This window comes from Acanthopagrus latus, chromosome 7, assembly GCF_904848185.1.
Source record: "Acanthopagrus latus isolate v.2019 chromosome 7, fAcaLat1.1, whole genome shotgun sequence".
In the NCBI taxonomy this organism is placed as follows: domain Eukaryota; kingdom Metazoa; phylum Chordata; class Actinopteri; order Spariformes; family Sparidae; genus Acanthopagrus; species Acanthopagrus latus.
Genome location: NC_051045.1, coordinates 13,081,286 through 13,105,173, shown reverse-complemented (window position 1 = coordinate 13,105,173; position 23,888 = coordinate 13,081,286). Strand labels below are relative to the sequence as shown.

The window sequence follows — 23,888 nt, the reverse complement described above, 5'->3', positions numbered from 1 at the left end:
TTTCTTTGTGGATCTTGTTGGCTATACTTAGACCTGTCTTTGTGTACTTTGCCAAGGGTAACACAACAAACTTCCAAGTGTCAGTTTATTAAAAAAAACAAAAAAAACAACAACAACAAAAAAAAAAACAATGAAACATTTTACATTTACATTCAGTAATACTGTCCCCAGGACGCACAGCACAGATCACCACAATCACACAATCCATCAGAAAAATGCATGAAAACAATATCATCCTTGTGTGTGTCTAAGCACAATCATCTCTCACAGATAGTCTCTCATTTTCTCTTATATCAATGTACAAATGTATAGAAAATCCCCAGGATCTCCTGCTGATCAATCCAACAGTCAGCGACTGGTATGGTCTGCCATTTCTGTGTCCGAGCTGAGGCTGAGCTCGGCTATGTGATACAGGGCGGGATCGGCGTGAGGGGAGAGCTGCGACTGGCTGGTCTGAGCCATCTTGTCTCGCGAGTGCACGATGGCCTGGCGCAGACAGGTGATCCACTGCTGCTTGCTGAAGGAGTCGTTGGCCTGCAGACAATACGGGTGGAGTTTGGAGCGTCCTCTGCTGCTCACACGGAAACAGTTCCTCACTGCGAGACGGAGAGAGAAAGAGGGGAAGGAAGGGGTGAGTTTCACTTCAGCTAATGAGCTGGAGTTGCATGACTCTCTCTCAGTTTGAGCCTGGAGGTACAGTAACACCTTTATCCCTCACTTCACCAAGCAACAGGGAAGGGGAGGCATAAAGTATGCACGTCATGAACGCAATAATAAAGAATGTATACTGGATTTTACCGTCATCGTTAGCTGTTCTGATAATTCAGTAATTGTCAAAGCCATTTATAGGATGATAGAGACTTTGATTGACTGATATGGCTGCTCAGGGCTGGTTACACAGATCATTAGTAATCAAGGAGAATGGTTCACATTTGGAACTGATACACATTTGTAGCTAAACAATTATTATTAATAAATGTTACATTTATAAATGAACAAATCAACAAAGTTAGCAAACAACAACATGCTTTATAAACCATTTATTACGCAATTGTTAATTGTAAAGTTGCAACCAGTGTTTACAAATCTTAACAACTGCTTAAGGAATGTTTTATAATATTTGTTTGTAAACACTGAAATAACTATTAGCTATAAGTGTCATTATCCTTACAATTACCATTCAGGAATAATGGTTATCATAAAGTGTTATCAAACGGTCAGAATTTAATATGACTAGTGATGAAATGTAAATAATTAAGTATAAGTATTTGATGAAACTATTGTACAAATGTGTACATTATACTTTCACTCCACTAAAATTCAGAGGCAAATATTGAACTGTTTACTCTAATACGTGAATTTGATAACTTTAGCCATTGGTTACTTTACTTGCAGATTTGATTATTTATAATACTTTACAATTCTTTGGCATCGAAGAAGAAAATTTGAGAAATTGCTGCTTTTCATCATTTTTGTGTAATCATAAATAGAATATTTGTGATATTATATATTTGCCATTTTTCATTATGTTTTCATCCATCATGGCTTAATCTATTAATTGAAAGAAAAAAAAGGTCAGTATCATGATATATCAATATCATGTATCAATGACTATATAGATGTTACCTTTATCATTCCCTCCAGTGAAGGCTCCCCTGAAAGTGCCTCCTCCCGCTGCCTCTCCGTCTGGGATCTCCTCCAGGTTGATGAGGGCATTGGGCAGAGGCTGTCTGTACACGTTGAACACCTGAAATCCGTCTCTCTCTTCAGCGGGCCTGCTCAGCACCAAAGCCAGCTCGAACAGGAAGACGTGCAGCCGCTAACAGATGACACACACACAGGGTGAGAAGTACTGCTTTACGAGAACGTTTACCACAAAATATCATCCGTCATTCACAAAACAAGTTTTAGAAATGATATAGACGTGACAGTTACTATACAAGGTGATGATACAAAGTGCTCTTCCTAAACACAGGGTGGTAAAGCGCTCATATAAAGGGCCTCACAATCTGCATGGTGGCAGAGAGGTCCCATAACTGTCAGTATTTCAGGATCCACTGTGTTGTGGAAGATTTGACCCTCTTCAGTTGAGACAGAAACAAATCTAAGACTTGGGGTGAAGCCCTCAAAGGGCAATCAACAACAACAACAGAGAACCTATTACCTGGCCCTTGTTGTTCTTGAGCTCTCCGTGGCAGTAGAGGAAGCGGGACTGCTGGATCTCTGGTAGTCTCTGACTCTCTTCAAGGTAGCTGAGACCCCGCCTGTAGAACTGACACTCCGCCTCGCCTGTCTTCTTGTTCACCTCCGCCACGATGCTCTGGATCAGCTCCAACTGAGCAGAGCAAAGAGTGACACGATGTTTTGCACGTGGCCCTTCAGTGATGAAGAAAGTGTCTCATCTCCTCACAACGCACATCTCAGAGTTAAAAGATAACTGGGACACGACTCATACCCTATATTTAAGATAAATCTATGTGAACATTTAGTATGTAGCTTGATAGCTTCTTGGTTCAAATATGAGCTTGAATGATATTTAATATAATGTGACATCAAGGGATCACGAGCTACTGAAGTTTATCTTTCATGAGAAAAGGATCTCTTGCTGCATATTGAGGCACCGGTGTGAAACATAATATTACCTAAAGCCGAATGTCTGGACTTTCCACGCTTGCAGGCTAATGGACTCCATAATAAGAAAACACTTTCCAATATCTATTGAGTATTGATTAAAGACACATTCCGTTTACTTTTCTACCTTAAAAAAAATGCTTTAGAATAATGTTGATGGCACAGTGTCTTGTGATAAGATGAATGTGGTCTCTGTTTCAGTCACTCTGTCTGTCACTTGTCTCTGCACTATGTAGCTTCAGTGAGAGGGCAGCGTTACACACATGTTTACTTCAACATGCAAGTTTGCAACACATAACATTGTGACGCAAGTTTCGTTTGTAGCGCCCACATAAATTTGGACAAATTGTTACAGGCCTGGCAATAAAAATCTGACCACTGGTTAGGTTTTGAAAATGAGAAACAGAGTTGAGAAATCAGATGTTTCACTGAAGATGAAATAATATATTAGCAAGTGTGGTAAAAAATCATTATCATTCATGAGTAATTAATTTACAGCTAATTAAACTTTAGTTTAGAGTTAAAAAAAAATTGATGAAATGCCTTATAAACTATTTATTAAGTGGGTGTTCAATGTAAAGTTGCAACTGATTTTTACAACACTTGTAATGGTATTATTAATGTTCCATTGTTTGGTATCAGTGAAATAACCTAACAAGAGTTAAATTAACTACAGATTTACTTTTTATTAATGATGGTTATCATAAAGACAATTTAAAGGAAACCCAGGTCTATTTAAATCAAGGGTTAGGGTCTAACCCTTTAGAAATAATAGAATGGTCTTGTTTAACGTTTTATGTCAGAGTCTGCAAGTCTCTGTGTGACAGCAACTCACAGCATCAGGCAGCGTGTCCTCGTCCGGGTGGTCTGCAGGTGTGCACTTCTGTATCTCTTTCAGCAGCAGGGGGTATTTGACCAAACGGCTCCGAGGGAGATCCAGGAAGTTCCACAGGTCCAGTTTCCTGCTGAACGAAGACTCCTGACACAGGCGCAAGAAGTGCTCCACCCTCTTCTCCAGCTTCTTCTGGTCCAGCAGGGCTTTAGCCCCCACCTGGTTACAGCAGTATGTAACGTAGGCCTCCAGGCAAGGAAACTGCAGGGGAGAAGGAGGAGGAGCAAATGAGCCAAACATAAGCGGAGATGCGCACACGCCGAACTCCGTCGCTCTGTTCAAGAGAGGAACATAATAGAGGAACTAGTGGAACTGGAGAGAGTGAAGGTGGGTTGTGCCCTGTTCTCTTCTTCTCTCCAAGTTTTCTCTTAGTTTTCACGGAGAGGCTCACCCAGTTCATGAGAGTGGGCCCCACCTCTCCCACCGTCTTCTCCGATCCCCTCAGACGCTCGAGACGACCCAGAAGATCTGGCAGGAAAACACAGACACAAGTGTTGGACTCGTACTGATTTTTGCTGACCGAATGCCAGAGTTACTACATCTCGGAGACGGCGTTGGCAAATTCAACTCAACTTCCTTAAGTTAAAAAAAGACATGACATCAGCACACTCAGTTATAATATGGAAACATAGAAAGTGAATGAATTAACGTGAATTCTCCTCGTGAGGCTTTACACATTCGTTTTTGTGGCAAATTAATCTTTTGCTTAAGTACTGTCGTATAGGTGACTTTCACTTTTACCAAAGTTATATTTGAACATGACATCTTCACTTTCCCACATGTATGATTTGGGGGTATTTTTACACTGCAATAACACATTTTAATGTTCTTTTTAATTACACTGGGACTCAACTAATCATAGTGTCTAATACACTTAGCAACAGTGGTGAAAATAAGTATATATTTGAGGTGCTTGAGTATTTCAATTTTAAGCTACTTTATAGTGCTCCACTACATTTTGGAGGCAAATATTTACTACTTTTAATACTTTTCTACTCTTCAGAATAAGACTTTTCCTAACCTTCTGTTCACTGAGAACTACTTTATGACTAAAGGATCGTAGTGTTCATTATCATCCTGGGAGAATGTGCCTACTTCTTAAAGGTCCGTATGTAAGAATTGGTGCCTTGTTGAAATTCAGTCAAAAAAAAAAAAAAAAAATCTAAGGCTCAGAATATCCCCAGACTAACCACAAACTGAAGCTATCGTTCAGTTAGCCATGCAGCGATGTATGTGTTTGGACCGAGATGGGCTGCGGCTAGCTGGTTAGCACGCTAACTTCAGTAGAAAAATCTGCGTCACAATACAAGAACGAAGATGTCGTAACATCAAGACAGTTTCTTTCTTCACAGTCTGTTGATCATTTTAGCAATTTTTTGTGACATTTTCCACTAGAATTCATACATATTGCATCATTAAGCTAAAAAAAAAAAAACCCCAAAACATTTTAAATCCATCTTGGACTAGCTGCAAAATGCATTGTCAAAAAAGCTGAAAACTAAGCTCAAGAAAAGTTTTGTTTTTAGAGACACTCTAAATATTATTATGACCTTATAGAATATGATGCATTGATGTTGATTAAACTACCCGACTGTATGAAAAAAGTAGTTAAAATGAGTTAAATCTGAAACATTTACAGTAATACAATGCAAAATACACATTAATACAGCTTTAATACTAATCCATAAACATCAGATACTGTATGATGGTAAAACACTGACAGGGAAGATTTAACTGTGCTATAGATTCTTCTATTTTTTATACTAGAACTACACTTTTGCTGATTACATACTTTTTTAATGCATAATTTTGAGTGTTTTCCCAGTTTTTTTTTTTCACTCACGCAAAGGATCTGAACACTTCTTCCACCACCGTTCATCCGTACTTGCCTCGTACACTATTAATGAGTGTTTACCTTGATGGAGAGGAATGAGGGAGTCCAGTGTCCCAAAGATCTGTCCAAGCTCGCTCTCCGTCATGATGTCCAGCTTCAGCATGGGCTCATAGTACACCTGGGGGCAAAGGTCAGGAAAGAATATAAATGCACTGCAGAAAGAAACGTGGGAAACTGGCATCTGGAGGTGAAATGGCACTTTGTGACACATTCGACTTGCACATGCAGAACAGAGTGGCAGTGGTGTTGGTGGTTGGGGAAAAAAAAAGCACCTTCTTGACCAGACTGAGGTCATCGATGAGTTGTCTCTCTCCCTGAGTCAGCTCATAAATCACCTGCAGGAGAATTTGAACATGTTAAAAACACCAAACGTGGATGCAAACACGCGTGCAATTTGATGTGAAATACACATACTGGCAGTTTTTTTGGGGTTTTTTTTTACAGCTGATTGTTCAACTGGGGAAGTTGAGCCTGCAGTGCCAGCTCACATCCTCTTTCATAATCGCCGTGTAGAACGGCTTCAGAGAAATAGTGCATAACACTAATCACCCTGCACACACTGCAAACCACAGCCCCACAGCACCGCAGCCTGACCCAGATATCCCCAGAACACACTGCATCTTGTTCGAGAAGTTCTTTTCTGTGCAGCTGAAGGACGCTAAATTAGTCGTCCATCTCACCTCTTGACGTTTGATCTCCTTCACAGTGAGGTCGTGACTCTCCACCGTGTCACTCCAGCACTGGCTGTTGCGTCGGCGTGGAAACGATGAGGCCTTTGAGCGGGGGCGCAGGGCGGCCGGGGGCAAAGGTCGAGCCTCCGTGCGAAAACTGATCGAGCGCTGTGAAAAAAAAGAGAAAAAATGGGGGGCAGGGTGGTTGAACATCTGCACATTAGAGTTATTTGAATGGCAACAGGTGCGCGAGTGTGTTTGTGCACTGTTACCGAAATAGACTGTCCGATGCGTTTGAGAGCGGGGGTCTTCACTGGGGTTATGACACCTGTGAGGCTGTTGGACTTCCCCACAGGTTTGACCCTTTTGTTACTGGGCTCCTTGAATTAAAACAGACATAAGACTGAACAAACAACAACACCACCAACAACCAAAAATGGCACACAAGCTCATCAAAGTGGGTCATTCATTAGACTTTCACTGGCCTGATTTTTTTTTTTTACATCAGAAAACTACACATCAGGGCCTCTGCAAAAGAGGAACAGTCACCTCTGAATCCTTCATGTGGTCGCACATCATTTCACCCTCCTCATCTTCCTCTTCATCCTGGCAAGAAAGTGGAGGCCACATAACAGAGTTAGTTAGAAGCGTGCCTCTTGAGAGGAGAGAGAGACACACACAAGACACTTCAGGAAAGTGGAAAGAGCGTGAGAGAGACGTGGAGAGGGCTGAGATGGTGCACGGTGCAGATCTCTCATTTCCTGTGTGACACTTTCAAAGAGGAAGAAGGCTGAAACTGTGCCTCTGTAGTAAAACACAAGATGTCTGCCTGCTTTTGACACACTAACCACATCAGCTGTACAGTCTGAGTGAGACACGTTTAAATACCGGCAGTAAAAAAAAAAAAAAGTGTATCTTGTCCCTGCTGTTACACAACATGATCAGACAGCAGAACAAGAAAAGTGGAAATTCACAGAGTTTGAAATGCGACCTAAAAAAACCAAGATTTGAGCTGTCTGACAGCTTCTGCAGCCGCCATAGCAGAGCGCCGGCGTTCATGTAACTCATCAGCTCTGCACTCAATACTGCGGTCACAAAGGTAAGGTTGACTAACTTCCGCTAGTTACAAAAGAGACAGAGAGAAACGATGCTTCTCACCTCCATGATTCTGATCACAGATTCGGGGCCCGGGTCTTGTTTTCTCTTCTTCTAAAAGCAGAAATTCAAGTGAGCTTTTTGGGTTGGAAGGTGCCCACATGCTTTAGACACCACAAGTTAAATAAATAAGGTAGGTGATGTGACTTACACCAGCATGGTCACAGGGGATGGAGTTTGTCTCTCCTGGTGAGACATACCTAAAAAGGACAAACACACACAAAAAAAAACCCCATTTAATTACACATTTGTCATTTTACTTGAGTAACATCTAAACACAGCCTGTGATCCTGCTAGTTTCTGCCTGAATGATCGATCAGAATCATCAGAATACTTTATTGTGGAAGATTTTTCTGTGATTCAAGTTAGTATGGGTTTCATAGAAGGGTAGAGATGACATGGATTAGAGTACAGAGCAGTAATAGCAAAAAGATTCGATAACAGTGAGCTGAGAATACCTTTCATGCCTCCAATGTATTCAAGTATTCAGTCCTGTTGAACCAGATTATCTACACGTAGCTGACACTTAAATCAACACTTTTTCAGATCTTTTCAAGATACTTTAAACAATTTAAGACTGTTTCTTCGTGAAGAAAAAGTCTTTTTTTTATTCAAGGATTGCAGATAAGTATGAGGTTATGGAGTGTAACATATGTGATCCCGTGCAGAGGTAGGTTTTATGTAGGAAAATGGTTATTAGTGTGATCTTTAGCCAACAGGTAAGTGCAAGTATACAGTAAAAATGTAGTTTCAGGTTCAGTGGTAGGTTTCAGCATTTTTGCAACATCAGTATTGTGAATTTTAATGCAAAAGAACCCACAATTTTTGACACCAAACAACCTAATTTTGACAGAATTTAATAGATTGATAAATTAAATTACACCAACTGATCTGTGAATGTTAATCCCTCTCTCCACATTATTTCAGTCTGTGTGACGCCGAGGTAGAACTTAGCGATGAATGTTAGGTATCATACCAGGAAGTCCTTTTTTCACCGGTCTCCTCCAGTTCCATCTTCTCTTCTTTCTTCAGTGCATCTTCACAGCAACATTACACATTCTCAAAGTGAGAAAAGTTTGAAATAATCCGAGGTTACAGCCAGTGTTTTTCTCCCCCACCGTTTCATGAACACACCGAGTTGTTTGCAGGGAGCTTTGTCACAGCTCGATGTACTCCTTCCTCCTCACTTTCTTCCTCATCTCACAAATCGACCACATCCTTTAGAGTTGCACATACTCATGTATCCGCTCTTCTCAGGGGAGGAGGGTTCAAAACTCGTTTGTTTAAACTTATTACCCAAAAAACTGTTGACAGCTTTTGCACCACTTTCCAGACCAACGAAATTAAAATGCAGTATGATGCACAAGCGAGAGAAAAAAAAATTACATTTATAATTTAAGTTTTAAACGAGTGCTATATCTGATTAGGCCCTTATGTTAATAACTCAGGTAGGCGTTCAGCTGATTCAGAATGCGTTTCCTGGATGTGCTCTACATTGAAAATTCTGATGAATTCTGACAGAAGCAGAAGCAAAGGCAGGATATACAGGAAAAAACACATCAATATCTTTAAGTTCTGTTTTTACACCACACACTCACACACACATTTAATCAGATACTTAAATCACATTTATACCAAAACCACCCTCCAAGAAGTCAAATAACCACACAGAGTCAGGTATGTTTTTACATGTTTATTCACTATCACACTAAGTGCTCCCATTTCAAGATACATCTCATTGCCTTGTTCTTATACTGTAATGTCATTTGGAGTTAACAAAGTAGAAAGAAGACAGTTTATGATCTACAAGGTGTGTGCGCCGAAACTTTGTCCGCCCTCCCACCCGCAAAAAATAAAATAGAAATTAACAACAGGTGAAATATAGGAGAAAATAAAGAGAAAAAAAATGATGTCATGTGCAAGAGCCTCTCCAATGCCACAGAGTGCTGGATGAGGTGGGTTGTAGGGGCGCCTCAAACCGGCAAGGGTACCTGTTCTGCCAGCATGAGATACTCTGATTATTATTCCAGTCTGGAGAGGCTGTTGACTCTGGTTTAAATGCGTCTTCAGGTGCTCAAATTTGGGGCCTTCGGAAGAATCAAGGGGGCTGATGGATTTTCAATAAACGTGCGAACTATTTCTGGGATTCTTGGCTGAACATCTTTTACTTAATGAGGTGCATCTTTAAAAAACTGACAAAAAAAACAGTAATGTGGGACCAGGTCTACGAGACAGGGGTCGGAGGGGGGAAGAGAGCAAGTAGAGTGGAGGGGAGACAGTTGGCTTGATTAAAAGATCCCTCTAGTGCTGAAGGCTAGTAAAGAGTGTGGGGATGTTTCAGAGGGACACTAGCTGGGCAATGGAGTGTCAAGAGAACACTAAGGCTTATAAATGGACTCAGCGGAGAGGTTCTGCTACTGAGGAGGTCCAGTATACATGCTCCTTTCCTCCCGTGACACCCCTGTACCCACAGCCGAGCACCAACTGGATCCCTAACACACATACAGGTATCCTTAAATCAGCTTACTGGGGCTATGTACACTCAGGCACAGGTTTACACAAACCACAGGCCTAAAAAAAATCTGATTGATCCAATAGAGCCGACTTGGATCAACCCACCCACCCCATCGATCCCCACCCTCAACACCTCACTTATAACACCCACCCCCCGTCTCCCACCCCTGTCATCCCCACCCTCCTGTGGGTGGGTTCAGTGTGGAGCTCAGCGGATGGTATATCTGACATAGGGCACTTCCACGTCTTCGTCTGACAAATCGTTACAGCATAGCTCGAACACAAGGGCTTTCACATGCTTGCCCAGCTTCTTCTTGGACACCTTTGTCACAATCTCTGTCATCCTGTGGGACACAGAGGAACACGATGACGACAATGAATTAAACAATCCAACTGTATATACTAAAAAAAGGATGCGCATTTATGTAAAGAATATATACTCACGGCAGGTCCAGTCTCTCTTTCAGTTTGGCAGCAGGCATGAAGAAGGAATAGAGCATGGACACTCCCTGAGAGAGCATGGTGATCTCCAACTTATGATCATTCTGACAAAAGGAAAAAAGGGAGGAACAATAATATTTAGTCACTTGTACATCTGAAACAGCATGGTGGCACAGTGAAGAGACGAGCTGATGAGAACGTACTTTAAAGTGGTCCAGGAACTGTCGGAGTGTCATTTCCTCCCCATTGGGCTGCAAACCTGTGACCTCGAAGCGATCCCACAATGACCAATCGATTTCGTAGTACTGCAAAAACAATGAGACAATGACGATGTCAGTCACAGAAAGACTTCACAACCAGTTAGTGCAGACCTTTTTGAAAATGTGTAAACAGCAAGGTAGAAGACATAAAACTAGTGAATTTTCGTTTTGATTTTTCTCCTCAGCACACACTGATCACATCAGCATGAGAAGGTGAGTTAAACTCATTTGCACCCAGGCAGACAAACTGCATCTGCCTGGTGCATCAGTATTAGCATGGCTGGATCATCACTGGAGCTCAAAACATTTTTTCTGCAGTGGGGACACATTTGGACACCGAAACAGTGATACCAATATAAGAGGCCCACCTTGTGTCTGGGAGCAGCGATGGGCTCAGAGAAGGCAAAGAAAGGCAGGGCCAAGTTCATGAAGCCATTCTTATATGTCTCCAGCTTCTTGTGTCCTTGGACAATTTTGATGAGTTCCAGGCACACCAGGCCCACCACTGCAGCTGTGGTCGTGGCGATGGCAGGAATGATCTTGCCAGCTATCAGTTTGCTCTGGATTGGATGGTAATGAAGAAAGAAAAGGACATTATTATTTGGCATATTCAGCAGGTACTTTCTGGGAGAGATCAGAACACTTGCAGAAGAAGCATCTGGAGTCCAAAAAAAAAAAGAAAAAAAAAGGGGGGTTTTATTCAAAAGTCAATGTCAGGTCTAAAGTGTGTGCCCCCACCTTGTGTCTGTCTGTGGGGGGAATGTCGTAGTTCTCTGCTCTCAGGTTGGATGCTGCTACAATGAAGTCCATGTGGAAGTTGGTGTCATCATCCTGTCAACAGAGGGCCCCCCCCCACAGTCACTCAAACAGAACAACAATCAGTCCAGATCATGTTAAGGACCAGCAGGAATAAAAAAAAAATTAAAGAGCAGATCTTACAGTAATTTAGTTTTAGGAAGAAAGACTATACCTTCTCAAAATCAATTGGGCAGAGTTTGAACTGGAAGGTTTCAGCAGAAGGCAGCTGGGTCTTCAGCTCCTCCAGTCTGGAGTCATCTGTAAACAAAGGTCCGCTGAGCATGTGTCTCATAGGATACATAATAGCTTATAAATTGTATCGGGGTCGTTAACAGTAAATCATACACAGAAACATTTCTATAGCTGAAGCTTTTCAAAAACTATGACTTTGGATGCCTTGTTGTACACATACAGATTTGCTCGTCTTACCAACAGAGGAATTGCTGTTCTGCAAGTCCTGATCCGACACATGGATTTTAACCCCTGAACGAGGAGTAAAGACTGGCACTTTGACATCCTGCAAGATCTTGATCACACCTGCACGATCACTGCTGCCTGGCAGACCGTATGTTTGGGCATACAGGTTGGCTGCTGCCATTATGTAATCCATGTGCAGCTCCTAGGGGGGGAGGGGAAAAAAAAAGCACACTTCTGTCATTATCTTCAAAACTGGATGGAACAGTTCAGAGCAGATAGTGGTCATTCAAGCAGGTGCACATTAGACAGCCATACTTACATTGCTAGTGCTGAATTCTAGGGCATGGGGACACCTCTTTGGGCCAGACCAGAAGGGGGCACCAGAGCTGGTGAGCTGAGACACGTAAATCATTAGCACCATCAAAATGCAAAACACCAAAATGTACATTTTACAGCAACTGTTCCACAACAAATCTTATCATTTAAAAATATGTTTTGGGGCATTATATGCCTTAATCGCATAGGGTTAGGGGTTAGGGTTAGACAATGACAGAAATAATGAGATGGGAATGACAAACAACAAATGTCTCCATGGACCGTAGCATTGTGGTTAACAGTCAATGCCTTAACCCTAACCTAACCTACTTCTAGCATCTCTATGACGAAAAAAAAAAAGCTCTGACTCAACCGAAAGAGGTAGGAGATCATCAATCACACATCGCTAGTTCATTTCAAGTCCCCTTCATGCTTGGTGTCACATTTTACAACATACACAATTTCATAAGTGCACACACACTGCTGTGTTGTGTCTGCAGTGGGCTGAGAGCGCTGAATATGATGTGAAGAATGCAAGAGGAGTTGAATTCTTTGGAGGAATCAGAACTGAAGCTCAAACACCAGCAATAACAACAGTTGTGCATTTAATCTCCTGTCTGACACCCAGTTATTTCATTATTAAATAACTGCAAGAGCAATACTTGGCACTGCTCAGTACTGAACAGACCTTAAATCGACATGCAGATACATCACTTGGCAATAATATATGTTCAAATAGAATTTTGATGAAACATAGAAAAAAAAATTACATTTAATGGGGTAACTTCAAGTTGGCATGAAAATATCAGGGGAAATCCAAGACATCAAGCATTCTAAGACAACTGTGATATTCATCAGGTGGCAAGCACGATATGTACCTGCTCTGGGGGGAAGTTGTGCAGTAGCTGGCGGATGTTGTTGTTGTACTGACACTGCCAGTGGTTTCGTGCCCAGGCTACACAGTCAGCCCAGCTGTGGGGGCAGTCTGTGACGATACTCTTGTAAACGGCCTCCAGCACCTCAACAGGCTGAGCTCCAGGAAGTTTCAGAGTACGCTCCATGAACTTTGGATCTCTGCAACAACAGTGATCATAAATTTCATAAGCTGGTTTCAAATCTGCAAGGAGCTGTTCACCTAGCAGGATCCTTTAAAGCTAGGCATTTAATTTCTGCAAAGTTTAAATATAGTTCAAAGCACCCAAACAGCAAATATATCAAATATCAAAACCCTAAAAAATATGTCAACCATGCCATGCCCTTTGATGCAGTAATAAAATTCACATAAACATCAACATCTCCAACTATTAATGCTAGAAGAAATCACTCTCTTCTATATCTAAAATTTCATGATGAAACAAGCGAAATGCATGTGCAGCCAACTACAGTTATGTCACAAGCTCATTTTAAAATATGACAGGGAAGGTAACTCACGTGAGGTACTGCATGGCATTCTCCGGTGGCTGTTTGAAAAGTCCCTCAAACTCATCGCGGGCCCACTGAAGAGAGGACATTATGGATGCAAATTATAAACCCAAGTCACTTAAGTACAAGTAGAATGTGTAAAATGTTAACTTTTTCCAAGAGAGTTAATGTTGTCATCTGGGGCTGGCAAATAAAAATACTAATATCTCCATTAAATCATATCGTGAAAATTCTGAGATATTACAGCAGAATTCTCATGTTAGAATGAAAAAACTTTACCAAAAGTTGTCATGGCATGTCAATTGTGCTCAAACAAAAAACACACAAAAAAAAAAATATAAAGAATGAAGTGGTATGACCGAGTTTAACATGTGTGTTTGACTACCAAGGCTATCAATAACTGCAATTCTAAATTGTTCAACTCCCTGCCTGTGTGCCTACTGACCTGCAGTGTGTGTTCAATGGCATTTGGGAAGTTCTTCAGGGTACAGATGGGGATGGACTTCTCAGGTGGGTCTTGGCTGGAACTGTATGACTCTGTGAGGAAGGGGATTACAACCTGGACATTTCCTTTGGTACCCAGAGTACCGGACTCCAGCAGGGGTTTACGGTAGTAAACACACCTCCGATCCATGTACATACCTGCACAAACACAAGGCAGAAGATAGTGCTTAAAGCAGGCCATACATATTATTGTTGTTATTATCCTCTTCATCCCGCCTCCCCCTTTTTAAAATAAACATTTTAAAATAATTTGAACTGATGTATCCCTTACGTGCATCAACATTGTCAAGTGCATTGGCTACTCCGTCAAGGCTCTCAAAGAAGTCGTCATCGTAGATCCTCTCTGTGTCAGGGCCGACCCTGTTCTGGTGACCTGTGATCCTGATGGAGGGGTTCATCTGCTTCACTGCAGCAGCAGCTGTATCACTCTTCATTTTCTGTTGCCAAAAATTATCAAATGTTCTTAACGACCAACTTCCCAATCATTTCAAATAGATAAGTAAACCTCGACTGATTTTAAAGTAAGAAAACAGTGACATAACTCATTAAAAAAGGTAGTACAATTGAATCTATAAAGAAATTGTTCTGAAAAAATACAAGTATATCTTAGCCACTAAGACCATCACATTCTTCAATAACAGACGTCAATTTACAACTTCGATGCAAGAGTTAACCCCTACATTGTTAATATGTATAGGATGCTTGTTTTGTTTTTTTTTTAAATAAATGGTGCAACATTCGACTGAGACATATAATGCAAATAATAATATTATGCAATCTAAATGTGTACATATATAGAATACAAATGATAATAACGACCTCTTTCTAACATCAGTATTACAACTGATGGAGAAAATGTACAATTTTGAACAAAAGAAACTGATCCAGTGTTAATACTTCTTGATTACTTGACAGATTGTTGTAGTTAGCATCTAAAATAGTAGCTCTGTGTGCATGGTTTGCTTAATGTTAAGGTGCCATCTATCACATCATTCCAACCATCATTACTACTGCATTTGTCTATCAGATGTGTGTGCCTCCACAATTTATGTTATATTGTTACCCTTGACTAAACTAAGGCAAACGGTTTCATTGGAACAATGACACCATTCCAATATCAATCTGTACTTTGAAATATCACTGCATTTCATTTCTCACCACATAAAGTAACCAACAGTATCACAATGAGCCAATGACCTCCAGGCATTCTGTGCCTCCATCTAATGTTGTACCATGACATGATCCATCTGTAGCAGTCAAATTAAGTGCACTCAGGAGTGACAAGGAACAGGAAGTCCATATGTGTAACTGCTCAGATATACCACATTCAATCAATAAATGAAAGCCTAACTGATACGCACTACATACTTTATGTCTACCAACAGATTCAGATAAGCAGGGATGAGACTGACCGTAACATCTGATGGTCTGAAGAGGAACTGTCTGTTGAGGTTAGACTTTTCGATCGTGTCCATGTCTGTCACAATGACCTCACCCTCCCCACCAGCCAGTCCAATCATGGCAAAGTTTTTCAACAGCTCACAGCCAATGGCACCTGCTCCAACCTGGAATGATGAAACCTCTCAGTGAGCAAAGCGAGTTGTACTATATATAAACCACCTAACGACATTATTCAACAAACGGCATCCATTTACAGTGGTCACTAGAAAAACAGAAGTATTATATTATGTTGACAGGGCATGCTTGCAGTACATCTGGTCAAAATTAATTCAATATGGCAATATCAGAGACATGTGAATGTGAAAGGATAAGGCTGGCTGTACTATCTACATTTCTATTGACAAATCAGAAAAACAGACTAAATAACCGTCTGTTATCTTGTCACTTGATCACCATCACCGGACTCATCCTTTAAATCTTCCTTAGCAACAGGACGCCAGAGGAGGTGTTGGAAAGTTTTCCATTGGCCAACTCACCAGGAAGTAGCGCTGTTTGCCAAGTAAATCCTGCAGCTTGGTGCCAAACACTGCAATCTGCCCGTCGTATCGACTGTTCCTCTGGGAGAAAAAAAGAGAAAAAGACAGATAAACAGGTTTAACACCATAGTTTGGCACCATAATGTGTATCCGTCTTAACCATTAGTGTGAAATTTGCTCTGAACACCAACCGGGGCGCACTCTTCCTCTGTGAGCACCACTCCTTCCTCTTCAGCCAGGCACTCCAGGGCATCAAAGTACAGCCATTGCATTATGGGCATGAATTTCCCTGTGCATGCCTAAAAAGAACAAAGTGCATGTTAACACATATTTAAAAACATTGTGACAAAGAAAACTGAGTAGGGTGAGAAATTAGAGTGGAGTAAACATCCAAACATGATCATTGATAACATTAACACTGATAAACTATTTCCTTCACTTACAGTATAATAGCAGTATACAGTAGTACAGTTTAAAAATCAAATACAAACAAATCACTGAAACAGATTCTGTAGGACTTCAATCCCCAAACAGCACATGACTGACCTTCATCACTTCCTGTGCAGCCAGTCCCCCAATGAAGGCATTGACAGGGGCCAGGTCACCAGCAGCAACGAATGACAACTTTTTGATAAGAGCCTCATCCAACTGTTCCACTTTGGCTGACCCCGTCAGGGCAGAGTTCACCTCTTTGGCCAACGTCAGTAGCTCTTCACCATCAGCCTGGAATACATGTAGCTCAGTATGTTACAACAAGTTTTAAATGAAGAAAACTGAGTAGCAACAAGACAGTTTTTATATCATTATTTTTTTTTAATTATAAATCAAAGGTATTTTTGTTTTGGATGCAATGTCTGAATTAGAAAATATTTAATTCAAAAAGACCCACACCAAAGCTATTTCTTACAAGTTTCCCAATGTCACCAGAACAAGACTAAAGACTAATGGCACAAAATAAATAGTTGGGTGTTATCCATAATCATTAAATCAAACCACGGAAACTTTAAGCCATTGGTGATATTTAAACCAGTAAGAGTGACGCTTACCTGGCTCCAAGGTGCAGGAAGGTGGTTGTGTTTCTTTTGGAAGGCGTGGATAGCCTGGAAGCCTACATGCAACTGTCCTGGACGATCAAACTTGGCAAAGTCTGTCATCACGAACTCTGGCTCAGCCAAGGAAGAAGAGATGGATTTCTGCACAGGAAGGACATACAAGATGGTGATGTTGGACTTCACATAAAAAAAAAAATCCACTGGTGAAAACAGCAGCAGATAATGTGGTGGCACCGTTATTGTGATGACAGACATTTTGCTGATCTGTGGCGGTTAATTTTTTTTTTCTTTTTTAAAGGTAGATTTGGAGTTTTTTTTTTTTTTTAAAGTATTGCCATGTCACCATGACATAACTTAATGGGGATAAATTGTCAGCCACTTACAAAAGCGATCTTCTTGGGCATCTTCACCTGGGAGACAATTCCTCCTCTTACATAATCTGTATAGCTAGTTGTGTCACAGATACTGAAGGTATAGGGACCTGGACAGAGATGAAATCATGTCAATTTGCAACAGCCATAACCACATTAATCAAAACTTGTTTTTCCCCAAATATAAAACAGATCTCACCCAAGACTTTAATTTCCACTGGCTGGCAGCCATTGAGCTCTGTCATACCCTGAACCTCTGTGAAGGTGACATAATCTCCACTCTCAAAGCCATGACGAGCCTCATCCAGACACGTCACAACCCCTGCACTGTCCTGGAGAGACCAAGAGTGAGTAACTTTTAGGGTCAAAATAAAAACTTCTCCTTAATCTTAAAAGTAGTAAGTGCTCAGAGAAAATTATTTCGATCAAACGACTAACCTTAGTGATCATGGAAATCATGGCACTGAGCGGCTGCTCTCCATTGGTGTCATACACTACCATCTCCTCACCAAAGTCACAGAAAAGTTGGCTGCAAAATAGAACATATGAGCATACAATTAAAACACTGACAGACAAGTGGGGTATTCACTTCATGCGAACAGTAAATTAATGAGGATCAGAATCTTACCCAAACAGACCACGTGTGTCTGCGACAATCAGCTTGAGTCCTTTGCTGTGGCACAACTCTCCAATATGCTGTTGCTCTTCCAGACTGGAGTTAGTCAGTACTACCACCTAGGTTGCAAAAAGAGACATTTAGAATGTTCTTTCCTCTCCTAGTGCTCAATGCCTGTAGCAAAGTCATACCTGAAACTTGGTAATGTAGTCTTCAGTGAGGGCTCCAGTGTAGGCGGTCACGGGGACGTAATTGTTGAGTTCAGCCAAACGGGTCTGACTCACTTCTGCTCTGTTCTTGCCCAGATCTTCCTCACGAAGGTAAAACTGACCATACAAAAATATGTAAGATGTCAGGGAAGAATTGATACAAAGTCAACAAACAAATAACTGCCAATAACAGAGAATGGAGTACCAAATATGATAATAAGAGAGGATAGAGGCCACATCCTCCATGTTTTCAAATTGAACTGAAAATGACATTTGTCTGTACTAAGATTGAAGGTTATTTTGGGAAAGCTCTCCACCCTCAGTGAAATCCCTAAACTTAAAAAGGTCTAAATATTTCCATCTCTTCATTCTGTTGGCTGAAAAACTGAGGTAATCACAGCCTTCATTTAGTGCAGAAATGGACAAAATGTAGTGACGTCAATTGATCCAACAGTGTAAACCTCCGTTGGGTCAGGCTAATGCACAATGATAAATCTAGTGTTTCTATACAGCCAACTACACATTTAGTATTTTTTGGCAGCAGTGACATTCAAATAAGGAATCAGAAAAAGTTAAGAGTCGTCACGGCTGCTGCATAACTCAAACAGGTCTGTGCATGAATGTCATTTTTTAAGAAAATCTGAAACTGACAGTCAGGTTTATCCAGTTAGCAGAGTTTCTATTTCTTTTTCTTCAACTGTACAATTATCTGGCCTGTTGTGTAAAAAAATTACTGTGACATTGCTTAAGAGTCATTGGCTGACTCAAGGCCGCCACCTATAAAAGATGGATGATGTCAAGTGAGTGGCAGAAATAGAAATGGGCTATTCAAATCAGCTTGAATAAAAAAGGAGACCAGGACAAATGCCAGTGGCTGAAATAGAAATGTTTCTGTGCACAAGGTTAAACTCAGACTAGATGATCACACACAGCTCACATACAGCTCTGATCAGAATCATACATTTCTGTCACCAAAAGGCTCTCTGCTGATCCTCCTGACTTAACACCTGAGCATTCTATTCACATGTTCATGTGCCTATTCTTTGAAATGGACAACTGAATTCATGGTCTCAGGCTGATAGGCCTAAAGAATCTCTCTACTATAATGATGTCCTAAAACCGGCTTTAGCTCCTCTATGATTATGACCCAGGGAGAGGCCACCCACTGATAAATCTGGGTCAGTCCATGGTTAGCAAGGGTGGGGGTGGCTGCAGTGCTCGTTTTTGGATGTCAACAATACAATACAAGTGACTCATAACAGATAGAGGAACACTGCACTTTGGAATAAGGCTTAAAGACCATGGAACACCAGATAAATCTGTAAGTACAATGGCTTAGCGACTGGTGTAAGTGATGAAGAAAATTATGTAAAATAGAACCAATCAGAATTTGTTTCTGATAACTTCCAGATCGATAACACCAGAGCCAAATTCTATTTTACATTAAAAAAAAACAAAAACGATGCAATTGTGACTTTAACATGTACACATCTCATTCATCTAAAATGTATGCATGATGCTTTATTAGCTCAGTAATAAGAATACTTAAAGGTTAGGAACCTAATTTACTTGTTAGGCCACTAACAGGTATTTATTTATTTATTTATTTATTTATTTATTTATTTATTTATTTATTTATTTATTTATATATATATATATATATATATATATATATATATATATATATATATATATATTTATATTTATATGTATATATGTGTGTGTGTGTGTGTGTGTGTGTGTGTGTGTGTGTGTGTGTGAATTTTAACCCAGATGTCACAGCTGTTTTTCCTTAGCCCTCTGACCATGATTTGATCTACTGTAAAATGTGAATCTCCATGCATGTTTCCACAGACCTGAGAGGAGAGGTCCCTCCATTCTGCTACTCCTTGGTCATGCACAGTGACACTTCTAACTCCTCCCAGGATGACATTTTTGGCAATCTCGACTCCAAGACCTCTCATACCAGAGATAAGGACATTGGAGTTTTGCATGCGCTTCATAGCTTCATGGCCCAACACATAACTACAAAAAGAGACAAAGTATCATCATTAGAACTATGCATTGCATTACAACCAGCCCCCCAAAATAAATACTTTTACAGAGATTATGCTTACAGTTGTCTGGAGTACAGGCCTTCATCGATCTCAGCATCATTGCCATTCTTAGCCATGCCCTGGGGAGACACAACAGGGGTTGCCATGAGTTTAACATAAAGTTTATCAAAGCGATATTAAGTATATGTGTCAGTGCTTACGTTGGCAGGTGTGTGGGACAGATCAGTTCTGACAGAGTTAGAGGAGGAGCAGTGGGATCCCGTCTTCGTGTCTGTTCCTGACAAGCGACGCTTCTTGGACAGCGGCGAGCTGGACATCTGTGCAATGAAGGACAATGTTAGCGGCAGGTCATACAAGGCAGAAAAACTTACTTGGTGCAAGTGCTCTACATTTTCACTTCACAAGTTTACATCAATTACTGTTGACAATATATTCTGAAAAAAACAAAAAAAAAACAATTAAACAATTCTCACAAAAAAACCCCAAAACAAAACAAAAAAAAACACAGTGAGCACATGTTTGTATTTTGTGGGAACAATGGCTTTTAATTCAGATTCAGCTAAGTGAAAAATACATAATTCAAAGCTATGGCACCATTGTGAGGAGGGCTCAGGCTAAATGCTATCGAATCCCCTTCATGCTGAAGAGAGGATTTCTAGTCTAGGGAGCAGCTGGGCTGGATGCAGGCCAAACACAAACCTGCTAGAAAACCAACTGCCTGAGAAGAGACATGAATAGCAGCATTATCAGTTCTTTTCATGCTCAGAGACAGCGCTGGCTTGTTTATGTACTTCCATTGTTTATTATACCGGTATTTAAGGACCGCCAACATCGTTTCAACAAAAACAGCTGAATCATTAAAAACTTCACTGCGGTAAAGGGAGCAACACCTCACGATGGCTTGCAGGTGTGGACACAGACAATACAATGTCGTTGGAACTATCCCTGGTGCGAGGACAGAAAAAGGGCGTTCATCAGGAAAAAATATCTAATAAAATTTAACATCCAAGTGCGTTGTGCCTAACGGAATAATCCGACCAAACCCAGTCACTTCGGGAAGTGAAACAGGCCGCAGGATCTCGGACACATTCCCACCCCACGACAAACGAGAACAGCTACAATTTCCGCATCCAGCTGCACCTTCAAAGTCAAACCTAACCGTCTATAAACCCTCCTACATCTCAAAATTAATAAAATGAGTTGGGCCAAAATAGGCTTAAAATAAAATCCACATTTGCCTGTACCCTGAACTGCCGCTGTTCGTCTAAAATGAAAATGAAGGCATCCGGCATGATACAGCAAAGCACCGAGCCACCCGCTCCGAGCCGTGACTGTAGTTAATTTGCACAACCTAAATCATAGCTAGTAACAAAACCATTTTAAAAGCATTTCACGTTTCAGAAAGGTGGTTCAAATGTCGGTTAACAACGGCGAGAGCAAACAGATTAAGCAGGTTGCGTGCCCCTAATCAGTTAAGTGATTTGGCAAGTAGACCGAGTCGTAACATTAATAACTTAAAGGCAAGAAAACACCAGACTGCCAGCCGATCCATTAGCAGCTCGGCCTAGGCCTGCATTACCCCCAGTGCGAAACACAACTTTACAAGCTAGCAGCTGTAGCTATTCTACAACCTGCTCGCAAAAGATAGCAACGGGTTTAATTTGACAGCTAGCTAACACAGCTCCTCTAATACTGTGGGTTGACGCTTCGGCGCCTGAAAAGAGACACGGTTCAACTTTGACGCTCATTTTGAGGATTTTCTGCAAATGAAAGACTAGCCATTGCACTCGTGCTCCATTGATATCGCTTTTCTTACCAATAATCCTTCTCGGTCCCTTCCCAATGCGAACCCGCTCCTCTCCCGCAGTGTCTAGATGTCAGTAATATCGATGGGCTGGAAATTCGACGGGTTGTACAAAGACGAGAAACGGGATGCGGGATTAGGATGGTCTGCACTATATTGTCGAGTCACTATGTCGTTGTGCCGAGAGTCTCTTCTATGTAATTGCGTTGCTGGCTTTGCGACTGCGGACGGGAACAAAACCAAAATGGCAGATGGGGAGAAAGGGGCGGAGGAGCTGTGACGCATGGGCTGAAATATTCAACAGGAAAGGGTGGCTGCGAGCATGCTGCTCAGCCAGGCGCTCTGCTCATTGGCTGCTAAGCCGAAGCCACGGCGCATTCATCCCGCCCCTGCTACCAGAAGATGCATGCCATGTATATTACTGTACAATGAACTGCAGGACCTTTAGCAATCCATTAAAGAAGCATCATGCATCTGTTATTAAAAGCTTGCACAGTGCGTGACTGAGTCAATTGCAGGAAATGAATGTTCTTTCCCCATTTATCAAAGTAAAAACAAAACAAACAAACAAAAAAAACCCGTCCACCGGTGGTGAATGGAGACAATCAACAACAGCATCTTTGTTTCAGTGATGGGTTAGCGAGAAGTCGCCGCGCTGTGGAACTAAACTGCATGCACCGAACTTACACCAGACATGCCTCCATGCACTACAAAAGAAAATAACATGTTGAGAGTGTGACCCATCGTTTTCATTGCAACGCCGACTAGGGAACTTCGGGTTTTGGATGCACTTTCCGGAGTTCAGCAAAACAAATCACGTGTCAAGTGTGATGCAATGATAATTAAGACAGGTACAACATTAGGTAGGCTACTTGCTAGCTATATTGATGCTGAGCGTCTGGGCCCTCAGTCACACCGAGGTTAGGGGTGAGCATTCCTTGCCGAGGAGGAGTATTGGGGGAGGGGGTGCCTGGCAAATGACAAAGGCCCTGGAAACGAGTGGGCCGCATATTCTCGGGTACACATGTCGAGGGGATCCCCTTTCTCATCTTCTTGCTTCGAAATGATAAAAAACACAATTTCCACTATTCTGTCCGAGGTGAGACGTATGAATATCATCCACGTTAACATGCTTCCCCCCCAAACTTGACAAGCTACGAGGAGACACTGGCCAATATCTCGTTACTGTGGTAACGTCGATTGTCGCACTGTCGAAACGTTATCCGAAATACATCTGTTGAGACTGCTACTCTATCATACTCTATAAAACGCTGCGTGGTGCAAGTTAGCTAGCTCTAGTGTCTGCCTCTCAACACTGCGTCCATCTCATGTTTGTAGCCAACTAGCTTTCCAGCTACCGTTAACGTTATTTATCACAGAACGTTTATCAAGACAGCACTCTCGTGCACTCAAAATGTGCAGATGCCAATTTAACATCAACAGTTTGGTGACACTGGCTTGTTAGCAACGCTTAGCCGAAGGGGCAGATGAAATGGTTACGAAAGCCGACGGCAAGTAACGTTAACGACTACCAATAACGCAGATCAAACGACTGCGTAGTTGTTAGCTTGTGTGCGCTAGCTTTCAAGCTATCTAGCCACCCAACGACTTTTTCCTACTTGTGCCGCTACGTTGGCTAACTAGCTAACGTTAGCCAACTAGCTGGGGCTAACATTACCAAGACGGGAGCTTACACAAGTGTGCAGAACTTACCACATCCGATATTACTCGGCCTGATCTGTAGTATTAAAATCGGCTTGTATTTAAGCAAGAATCCTGACAAACAACGTGTCAATTCAACACGGCCGTGGACTGCAAACTGAAAAGTGTGTCAGGGTGGCGGGCTCAGTGTGAGTTTTTCCGCTGGACGGTTGCCTGCCCGGCTGTTCCCGAACCGTTTCCCCTCACTCTATTTCAGTTGAAAGCAA

The 23,888-nt window shown here is 41.5% G+C and overlaps 2 protein-coding genes and 1 non-coding gene across 5 annotated transcripts; all 3 read right to left on the bottom strand.

Moving 5' to 3' along the window:
• Nucleotides 1-71: 71 nt before the first annotated feature.
• Nucleotides 72-8,453, bottom strand: arhgef3l (Rho guanine nucleotide exchange factor (GEF) 3, like). Of its 2 annotated transcripts, none has more exons than XM_037103898.1 (13): nucleotides 8,220-8,452; nucleotides 7,395-7,443; nucleotides 7,247-7,297; nucleotides 6,638-6,694; nucleotides 6,361-6,468; nucleotides 6,098-6,256; nucleotides 5,690-5,752; nucleotides 5,439-5,535; nucleotides 3,915-3,991; nucleotides 3,467-3,724; nucleotides 2,165-2,335; nucleotides 1,627-1,819; nucleotides 72-596 (listed from the first exon to the last, which is right to left on the bottom strand). In XM_037103898.1, exons 1-13 carry the CDS (start codon nucleotides 8,255-8,257, stop codon nucleotides 349-351), a joined length of 1,569 nt encoding a protein of 522 aa, XP_036959793.1. In that variant the 5' UTR covers nucleotides 8,258-8,452; the 3' UTR covers nucleotides 72-348. The 2 variants fall into 2 exon arrangements, with proteins under 2 accessions (XP_036959793.1, XP_036959795.1); XM_037103900.1 differs by having other exon boundaries at nucleotides 349-596; nucleotides 7,247-7,294; nucleotides 8,220-8,453.
• Nucleotides 8,454-8,921: 468 nt separating this feature from the next.
• Nucleotides 8,922-23,882, bottom strand: uba1 (ubiquitin-like modifier activating enzyme 1). Of its 2 annotated transcripts, none has more exons than XM_037103894.1 (26): nucleotides 23,674-23,882; nucleotides 20,357-20,473; nucleotides 20,217-20,275; nucleotides 19,956-20,124; nucleotides 18,082-18,216; nucleotides 17,903-18,009; nucleotides 17,713-17,803; nucleotides 17,474-17,606; nucleotides 17,287-17,384; nucleotides 16,898-17,044; nucleotides 16,398-16,574; nucleotides 16,043-16,150; nucleotides 15,852-15,932; nucleotides 15,327-15,479; nucleotides 14,186-14,351; nucleotides 13,856-14,052; nucleotides 13,420-13,484; nucleotides 12,867-13,062; nucleotides 11,993-12,067; nucleotides 11,686-11,875; nucleotides 11,429-11,514; nucleotides 11,197-11,289; nucleotides 10,827-11,018; nucleotides 10,402-10,503; nucleotides 10,202-10,302; nucleotides 8,922-10,101 (listed from the first exon to the last, which is right to left on the bottom strand). In XM_037103894.1, exons 2-26 carry the CDS (start codon nucleotides 20,471-20,473, stop codon nucleotides 9,966-9,968), a joined length of 3,174 nt encoding a protein of 1,057 aa, XP_036959789.1. In that variant the 5' UTR covers nucleotides 23,674-23,882; the 3' UTR covers nucleotides 8,922-9,965. The 2 variants fall into 2 exon arrangements, with proteins under 2 accessions (XP_036959789.1, XP_036959790.1); XM_037103895.1 differs by lacking the exon at nucleotides 23,674-23,882 and adding an exon at nucleotides 21,973-22,199.
• Nucleotides 10,654-10,755, bottom strand: LOC119023634. The gene has a single exon (XR_005076303.1). It is a non-coding gene; the product is annotated as a small nucleolar RNA U6-53/MBII-28 (small nucleolar RNA).
• Nucleotides 23,883-23,888: the final 6 nt, after the last annotated feature.

Bases quoted from the DNA above. Each gene is read 5' to 3' on its own strand.
- uba1 (XM_037103894.1), bottom strand. From the start codon at position 20,473: ATGTCCAGCTCGCCGCTGTCCAAGAAGCGTCGCTTGTCAGGAACAGAC. The intron at 20,276-20,356 runs GTAAGCACTGAC...GTGTCTCCCCAG, and splicing joins TGTCCCACACACCTGCCAAC to GGCATGGCTAAGAATGGCAA. The intron at 15,480-15,851 runs GTGAGTTGGCCA...TCATCATTCCAG, and splicing joins GCAAACAGCGCTACTTCCTG to GTTGGAGCAGGTGCCATTGG.
- arhgef3l (XM_037103898.1), bottom strand. From the start codon at position 8,257: ATGGAACTGGAGGAGACCGGTGAAAAAAGGACTTCCTG. The intron at 7,444-8,219 runs GTATGATACCTA...TGTCCTTTTTAG, and splicing joins GGTGAAAAAAGGACTTCCTG to GTATGTCTCACCAGGAGAGA. The intron at 5,536-5,689 runs GTGCTTTTTTTT...CTTTGCCCCCAG, and splicing joins ACCTCAGTCTGGTCAAGAAG to GTGTACTATGAGCCCATGCT.